This window comes from Alosa sapidissima, chromosome 19 (genome assembly GCF_018492685.1).
Source record: "Alosa sapidissima isolate fAloSap1 chromosome 19, fAloSap1.pri, whole genome shotgun sequence".
NCBI classification, from domain to species: domain Eukaryota; kingdom Metazoa; phylum Chordata; class Actinopteri; order Clupeiformes; family Clupeidae; genus Alosa; species Alosa sapidissima.
Genome location: NC_055975.1, coordinates 29914152 through 29924151, shown reverse-complemented (window position 1 = coordinate 29924151; position 10000 = coordinate 29914152). Strand labels below are relative to the sequence as shown.

General features: G+C 40.8%; 1 protein-coding gene across 2 annotated transcripts in view; it reads right to left on the bottom strand.

Moving 5' to 3' along the window:
• pip4p1a (phosphatidylinositol-4,5-bisphosphate 4-phosphatase 1a) overlaps positions 1-10000 on the bottom strand; it is a 19692-nt gene that overhangs the window by 767 nt on the left and 8925 nt on the right. For both annotated transcript variants that reach the window (XM_042073404.1, XM_042073403.1), the window contains exons 4-6: positions 6227-6332; positions 5390-5442; positions 4416-4506 (exon numbers count right to left, since the gene is read on the bottom strand). In XM_042073404.1, the coding sequence (XP_041929338.1) occupies positions 4416-4506; positions 5390-5442; positions 6227-6332 (250 nt within the window). The remainder of the gene's footprint in view (positions 1-4415; positions 4507-5389; positions 5443-6226; positions 6333-10000) is intronic.

The following is a 10000-nucleotide window of genomic DNA, read 5'->3' as shown; positions in this document are numbered from 1 at the left end:
TAAAGCACACTAAACACATCTACACTATAGAGTAAAGTACACTCATCTACACTATAGAGTACACTCATCTACACTATAGAGTACACTCATCTACACTATAGAGTAGAGTACACTCATCTACACTATAGAGTACACTCATCTACACTATAGATTAAAGTACACTCATCTACACTATAGAGTAAAGTACACTCATCTACACTATAGAGTACACTCATCTACACTATAGAGTACACTCATCTCATCTACACTATAGAGTAAAGTACACTCATCTACACTATAGAGCAGGGGTTCCCAAACTTTTCCACGACAAGGCGCCCCAAATACCACTAGGTTCTGGCCAAGGACCCCCTTGATGTGTTATTAAACCCATCGACAACACTACAGCAAATGTAAAAATACATTAAGCTAATCTTAATAATTATTTTAGCCACAAGCACTTCGCGATGGAGCATACAGTGTGTAAAAATTGCATTTGGGGCTTTCTGCTATATGAGAGCCATCACTCTACTATTATTCCCAGTTATTATCATGGAAAATATAATATTCAGAGTACACTCATCTACACTATAGAGTAAAGTACACTCATCTACACTATAGAGTACACTCATCTACACTATAGAGTAAAGTACACTCATCTACACTATAGAGTACACTCATCTACACTATAGAGTAAAGTACACTCATCTACACTATAGAGTAAAGTACACTCATCTACACTATAGAGTACACTCATCTCATCTACACTATAGAGTAAAGTACACTCATCTACACTATAAAGTAAAGTACACTCATCTACACTATAGCGTACACTCATCTACACTATAGAGTAAAGTACACTCATTTACACTATAAAGTAAAGTACACTCATCTACACTATAAAGTAAACTCATCTACACTATAGAGTACACTCATCTACACTATAGAGTAAAGTACACTCATCTACACTATAGAGTACACTCATCTACATTACAGAGTAAAGTACACTCATCTACACTATAGAGTAAAGTACACTCATCTACACTATAGAGTACACTCATTTACACTATAGAGTAAAGTACACTCATCTACACTATAGAGTACACTCATCTACATTACAGAGTAAAGTACACTCATCTACACTATAGAGTAAAGTACACTCATCTACACTATAGAGTACACTCATCTACATTACAGAGTAAAGTACACTCATCTACACTATAGAGTACACTCATCTACACTATAGAGTACACTCATCTACACTATAGAGCAGAGGTGGGACCAAGTCACTGTTTGGCAAGTCACAAGTAAGTCCCAAGTCTTAGCACTCAAGTCCAAGTCAAGTCCCAAGTAAATACAGAGAAGGGCAAGTCGAGTCCAAGTCCAAGTCTCATCAAAGCCAAGTCGAGTCCAAGTCCAAGTCCCAATCTTTTTCAAGTCCTGAACAAGTCATCAGGTACTCTTCACTTAATAATGGCATTATTAGACTATCGATCATAATTTTAACACTTCCATCTAATCCACAGAATTTTTTTTTATAAATACAGATTAAAATATGTTCAATGTTTCTGTCTTGAAATCTTTTACGATATATGCATGCGCATACAATATACACATGTGCATACCTGAGTAATCTGTACAAAACGGATAGCTACATGACAAATAAAAATATTGTTTTTCCAAATTTCGGAGCCCACTGTAAGGATGAGTAATAATTTGACTGATGGCATTTCACTGCGCTAGGCCACAGATTTGCCTGCAAACAATTTATTAGGCTGTCTGCCAGTGGCGACTCATAAGGGAAGCCAAGGTCAACACTTTTATATTATTTAAAAGATAATAATGACACAGTAATTTTGTTTTAAAGTATTCATTTCTTAAGAAATACTACACATTTGATGCTGTTTATCTCATTTGTAAATGGTGCACTGTCACTTTAAGCCCATTGTGTGCCACTGTCCACACATTCTCATAATGATCTTTTTTTTACCAGCTCCATTCCTATGGCTAGTCCACAAACTCAAACATTTTTTGTGCCACATGAATAGCACAATATTAACAATGATAAGTATTATATTAAGTTGGCACAAACAGCTTTCATTCCTTTGGAAATAGATGCATGTATGACATGATGCTTGCTTGACATTTTCTGTTTGCAATTAAATGTGAATTATGAGCCTGGTAGCCAGTAGCCACCTAGCTAGCTGAGTGGAATGCGTTTCAATCGGCATATCAATGTGCTTCATGTAAACAAATTATTGAATAGGCCTACTTCAAGACTCACCATTTCCATTAAACAAAGGCAAAGACAACTCTTCATATTCTTGTCCACTTTCCAAATCACAGTGAGTGCAGCCTATGTCATAGTGACCTGGATCTCATAGTTTATAACAGTAGTGAGAACCGGATAAATCCGCAATTTCCCCTAATCTCGTATTTGTTGCCTTCATGATTTCCTTTTATACGTTTCTTATATTTAAAAGAAAATATCAATCATCATCAACAATGACAAGCCAGCTGGAACCTGCCACTCGTTTTCTCTCCCTCTCGTGCGTGCTTAGATGGGGTTCTCAATTAAATGGAGTAGGCTAGCATAAGTTCAAGTTGGATCTTAATGGAGAGGACTCGAAAAGTATCATCTTTATGTAACATGCTGTTGGTGCATTTTGACATTGTAAACGTTCTCTAACAAGAGTGCAAATCAGTTTGCAGTAAAGCTACTAGTTATTAGCTAAATGTTGGTTGTTTCTCTGTCTCTTGGTGCCCTACACACAGTGCGTAACGCATGTGGGGGTAGCGGCAGCACTGAACTGTGCTCTGGACTGGCCGCTTGTCTCCGCTATTTTTTTTTTTTTTAGTCGCGGAGGGAAAGCATCTCTGGGGTGACTGGTCCACGATCAGGAAATTTAGTTTTTGACTCGAGACATGTCAAGTCGTCACAAGTCAAAGAGGCAAAGTCCGAGTCAAGTCTCGAGTGAATAGTATTCAAGTCCAAGTCGAGTCGCAAGTCATGCCGAATTTTATCAAGTCAAGTCTGAAGTCATTAAAATCATGACTCGAGTCTGACTCGAGTCCAAGTCATGTGACTCGAGTCCACATGTCTGCTATAGAGTAAAGTACACTCATCTACACTATAAAGTAAAGTACACTCATCTACACTATAGAGTACACTCATCTACACTATAGAGTAAAGTACACTCATCTACACTATAGAGTAAAGTACACTCATCTACACTATAGAGTAAAGTACACTCATCTACACTATAGAGTACACTCATCTACACTATAGAGTAAAGTACACTCATCTACACTATAGAGTAAAGTACACTCATCTACACTATAGAGTACACTCATCTACACTATAGATTAAAGTACACTCATCTACACTATAGAGTAAAGTACACTCATCTACACTATAGAGTAAAGTACACTCATCTACACTATAGAGTACACTCATCTAGGGCTGGCACGGTAATTGCCGCGGTCACGTGACCCCTACCGCGGGTCTGAGCTCATCGCCGTCATCTCCGCAAAAAAAAAATATCTGTGAAACATTTGGGTGATTTGACTTCGACGTTTTCAACTATGACATGCACAATTCCGGTTTGAAAACGTAGCAGAATCTCAGAGTTACGCAGTCAGCTTAGACGTCTGCAGGTGGCTAGCCTAAGCTACATGAAGTTGAATCCCACTATAACTGGCCTGCACATGTATACACGTAGGCTACTGTAGGCCTATGTAATGTCATGATGTGTAATGTGATGAAGCATCTTATGACATTGATACTCGGAGAACCAGTTACGTTAAGTAGGCTAACCCTCCGTTTTCACAACAAAACTTCAAAACAGATCATCAAAAAATGAAGCAAATCCGACCTGTCGCGTTTGTGTTGGGGAGCGCGATGTTCCAACATTCCATTTGTTTACTACGCCAGAGTAGGAGAGAGCGGGCACAGTCGTAACACTTTTCTATTCTCTCCGTTTTAAACTCGATTTACATAAAGCTGTTAAACGTGAAAGCTGTCAAATTTGGCCAGAAAGGAGTCATACATGTTTAGTTCATGAAAGAATTACAAAATATGTTCCAGTTTGTTAAGAATTTAACTTAACAGCGACATGTAGGTCTAGGCTAGCCTCAGACCTACCTTTGTTACAACCTGACGCAGCCATTAAAACGTGCGGTAGCCTACCGTTGTAACATTAACATAAGCGTCTCATCTCCTCATCTACACTATAGAGTAAAGTACACTAATCTACACTATAGAGTACACTCATCTACACTATAGAGTAAAGTACACTCATCTACACTATAGAGTACACTCATCTACACTATAGAGTAAAGTACACTCATTCACACTATAAAGTACACTCATCTACACTATAGAGTACACTCATTCACACTGTACTTGTATACTTATCTTCCCAGTAGTATGCACTTACTATCAATCCTGCAGTTGAGATGATGAAGAGCAAGCAGAGCAGGAAACACCACAGACTCCGCCTCCTAGGGTACCTCTGGCCAATCGAAGAGCTGCATGAACAGGAAAAGGAAATACCAAAATCATAAAAACTAGAGCCCACTTTCCTCCAGCTGTTTGTGTTCTGCTTATGGAGAGATGAGGAGAGAGGAGGAGAGGAGGAATCAGGTTTCTAGGCCAAGTATGCTACAAGGAATTTGATCTTCTCTGCATTTATTCCATCCGTGAATTAGTGAACACACAGAGCATACAGTGAACACACAGTGAGGTGAAGCACACACTAATCCCGGAGCAGTGAGCTGCCTGCTACAGCGGCGCTCGGGGAGCAGTGAGGGGTTAGGTGCCTTGCTCAAGGCCACTTCAGCTGTGGATGAGGGCATGAGAGAGCAGTGCTCAACCACTACCCCCGCCCACATTTTCAGAATGATGAAGCAGTTCAGATTAGAGGTAGTGGTAGATTAGAATGATGAAGCAGTTCAGATTAGAGGTAGTGGTAGATTAGAATGATGAAGCAGTTCAGATTAGAGGTAGTGGTAGATTATAATGTTATCTAGCCCTACACCCAGAATATAAATTAGCAGAATATCTCTCTACTGATAAAAACAGAAACTGACAATATAAGTGACCTTGTCATACCAATAAAGCATATTGAATTGAATTGAATTGAATTGAATTGAATTGAATTGAATTGATTTGATTTGATTTGATTTGAATTGAATTGATTTAAATTGATTTGAGAGAATGTGTGTAGAAGAATGACAGAGAAAGTGAAAGGGAGACAGAGAGACAGAGCATGTGTGAAAGAGAATGTCTGAGAAAGAGAGAGAATGAAAGAAAAAGGGACAGGGAACATCTGAAAGAGTGAGAGATAGAGAGAGATAGATAGAGAGAAAGATAGTGAGATAGAGAGATGGAGAGGGAGAAAGAGAGACGTACACTTTTCTGCAGTGCGGGCAGCGGGCCAGTGTCCGGTCCGTGAACTCTGTCCACTGGAAGAGGAGAAAGGGGACAGGTCAGATGTCGGAAGTCATGCAGGATTCAGCCCGCCAGTACTGCTAACATGCTATGGAGGATTTTCAACCTGCCGGTATTGCTAACATGCTATGCAGGATTTTCAACCTGCCGGTATTGCTAACATGCTATGCAGGATTTTCAACCTGCCGGTATTGCTAACATGCTATGGAGGATTTTCAACCTGCCGGTATTGCTAACATGCTATGCAGGATTTTCAGCCCGTCTGCATTGCTAACATGCTAACAGGATGATGATGGCAGAGGTGTGGCGATGGGATTATGTCTAGGGTGGTGATGATGATAATTATAGTAGTGTAGCGAATGAGATTATGTCTGGGATGATGATGATGATGATGATGATGATGATAATTATAGTGGTGTAGCAAATGAGATTATGTCTGGGATGATGATGATGATGGTGGTGATGATGATGATGATGATGATGATGATGATGATCATGATGATGATGATGATAATTATAGTGGTGTAGCGAATGAGATTATGTCTGGGATGATGATGATGATCATTATAGTGGTGTAGCGAATGAGATTATGTCTGGGATGATGATGATGATCATTATAGTGGTGTAGCGAATGAGATTATGTCTGGGATGATGATGATGGTGATGATGATCATTATAGTGGTGTAGCGAATGAGATTATGTCTGGGATGATGATGATGATCATTATAGTGGTGTAGCGAATGAGATTATGTCTAGGATGATGATGGTGGTGATGATGATGGTGATGAAGAGGCGTACCAGGAAGGTGTTGTTGCAGTGACCACAGGACACCCGTGCACCCGCAGGCTGCGGCTCTGGGCTGGCTGGACCAGGGTGTACTGGGCCCAGGTTAATTATCCTTTTACTGCAACACACACACACACACACACACACATACACATACACATCAATACAATTTTTTTTTTAAAAAAACAGTTTTACTGTCACATTTTCCACAGTGAATAAAATGACTGTTTGATTAATACACAGACAGAGAAACACACACACACACACACACACACACACACATAGCACACACAGACACACATACAGGATCACCACTGAGATGAGTATGTACTGTATGTGCATGTATGTCAGAGCAGAGAGAATGCAGGCACACACACATGCACACACAAACAAACACCTCTCTACCCTTACACTCACACTCACACACACACACACACACACACACACACACACACACACACACACACACACACACACCTCTCTACCCTTACACTCACACACATGCACACACAAACAAACACCTCTCTACCCTTACACTCACACACACACACACACACACACACACACACCTCTCTACCCTTACACTCACACACACACACACACACACACACATACACACACACAAACACCTCTCTACCCTTACACTCACACACACACACACACACACACACACACACATGCACACACAAACAAACATCTCTCTACCCTTACACTCTCACACACACACAAACACACACACATACAAACACCTCTCTACCCTTACACTCACACACACACAAACACCTCTCTACCCTTACACTCACACACACACACATGCACACACAAACAAACACCTCTCTACCCTTACACTCACACACACACACACACAAACACACACACACAAACAAACACCTCTCTACCCTTACACTCACACACACACACACACACACACACACAAACAAACACCTCTCTACCCTTACACTCACACACACACACACACACACACACCCCTCTACCCTTACCCATGGTGTATAATCTCTGCTATGACAGGGCCCTTGCACTATCGCCCACGGCAACACCCCTGCCACATAGACTACGCAGCCAGGCATGCTGGGAGGACAGTTGCTGGGCAACAGACAAGAGAACTGCTGCACCACACACCCTAACCGCACACACACACACGCACACGCACACACACTCACCAGTAGGGCCGTGGGCAGGCGATGCGTTGGGAAGTGTCACACACACACACACACCAGTAGGGCCGTGGACAGGTGATGCGTTGGAAAGACACAGACACACACACACACACACACACACACACACACACACTCACCAGTAGGGCCGTGGACAGGCGATGTGTTGGGAGGTCTCTCTCTCTCTCACACACACACGCACATGCACACACACGCACGCACGCACACACACACACACACTCACCAGTAAGGCCGTGGACAGGTGAAGCGTTGGGAAGACACACACACACACACACAAACACACACACACACACACACACACACACACACACACTCACCAGTAGGGCCGTGGACAGGCGATGCATTGGGAGGTCTCTCTCTCTCTCACACACACACACACACACGCACACACACGCACACACATAGGGCTGGGCGATATATCGGTATTACGACTACGACCGATATATTTTTGAAAACGATATGTAGTTGAGACAATATCGTAATACCGGTATTATGTCAAATAATGGGCCATTTTATCAAAGCCACTTGCTCTTCTGTGTTCAGACCATTCAGATAGCCGCAGCTCTGCTCAACTGCGCCCCTTGCGTGTGCACGTTCTCCCTCGCAGCACTACAAACTTTCAAACATGACGGACACGGAGTCAGATTTTGTTTACCTTGATCAGAGGTTGGTGCTGATGCCTATTCCGTCGGCACATAAACGGCTAGACCGAGAATTCTCGTTGTGAAATCAAAATTCCACTGGAGCTCCAAGCGGTTTTGTACACGCAGATTTAAGTTACAACACTGTTTAGCAGCTACAGCTCTTCGACTCACGGTAAAATGTCATTTTTGGTACATAGCCTAGCTAATTTAAATATACTGATGAATGCTTGCGTTTAGCCACAGTAGCAGATCTAAAGTCCTCAGGGAGACAACCTAAACGCTGATTTTATTAAGAGGATATACACGCGACTCACAAGCAGTTAGGGCATCATTTTTTATGATTCCTGAAACCCCATTCAATCGTGCATAGGGATTTTTCTTACGAACCGGAACATGCAAAAATGAACGCATACAAAACGACGGTAGCGTCTATCACACTCTTGATGAGTGACTCAGTTACGTTGTTTAAGTAGACTAATTACAGTGCATGGAAATGCACTGTACTGTTCTTCCTAGGCTTCTTCTTATTACAGTGCATGAAAATGCACTGTACTGTTCTTCCTAGGCTTCTTCTTATTCTTCTTCTTCTAACGCGTTTAATGCAGCTTCAACCGTTTAACGTAGAAACTTCATTCAAACTATGTTACGTAGGTCTTACTTAGGACATGGGTGCTATGTATTTTTCAGCTTTGTAACTTTTATACTTTTTAAACTATTAATTAAAAACTGTTCAAAATTTCCCCATAGACTTAACATGGGCTGATGACATCACAATAGAGCCGTTAAGCAATTAGAATCCTATGGCAGGTGTTCCGGCCACCTGGATCAACTGCCATTCTCAGGCTTTAAGCATACAAACTGGCCCTATTAAGACTACACATCCTGTTCAACTGCTTCCTCTGCCAAAAACTGTTTCAAAATAAAAGTCCTCACTACAATATTTCACTGTTAAACAATTTAACCCTTTAAACTACTGAACTTTTTAACTGTTCAGCCATTGTAACTGTTACTTATCATCAACTATGACTCCTACCCACTGTAGCTAGTTAGCATGTTAGCATTGCTAACATTGTTAGCATTGTTAACATTTTTAACAAAACTGCTAAAAATGATTAGCTAAGTTAGCTAAGTAACATGGTTACCATAGTTAGCATGCTAGCATAGTTAGCATGTTAGCATGCTAGTTAGCATTTTTAGCAAAACTGCTAAAAATGATTAGCTAAGTTAGCTAAGTAACATGGTTAGCATAGTTAGCATGCTAGTTAGCATAGTTAGCATAACTGCTAAAAATGATTAGCTAAGTTAGCTAAGTAACATGATTAGCATAGTTAGCATGCTAACATGCTAGTTAGCATAGTTAGCATAACTGCTAAAAATGATTAGCTAAGTTACATGGTTAGCATAGCATGCTAGCATGTTAGTTAGCATAGTTAGCATAACTGCTAAAAAGGATTAGTTAAGTTAGCTAAGTAACATGGTTAGCATAGGTAGCATGCTAGCATGATAGTTAGCATTTTTAGAAAAACTGCTAAAAATAATTAGCTAAGTTAACTAAGTACAATACGGCCGTTAAGCAATTAGAATCCTATGGCAGGTGTTCGGGCCACCTGGATCAACTGCCAGTCTCAGGCTTTAAGCATACAAACTGGCCCTATTAAGACTACACATCCTGTTCAACTGCTTCCTCTGCCAAAAACTGTTTCAAAATAAAAGTCCTCACTACAATATTTCACTGTTAAACAATTTAACCCTTTAAAATACTGAACTTTTTAACTGTTCAGCCATTGTAACTGTTACTTGTCATCAACTATGACTCCTACCCACTGTAGCTAGTTAGCTAAGTTAGCTAAGTCACATGGTTAGCATAGTTAGCATGCTAGCATGTTAGCATGCTAGTTAGCATTTTTAGCAAAACTGCTTAAAATGATTAGCTAAGTTAGCTAAGT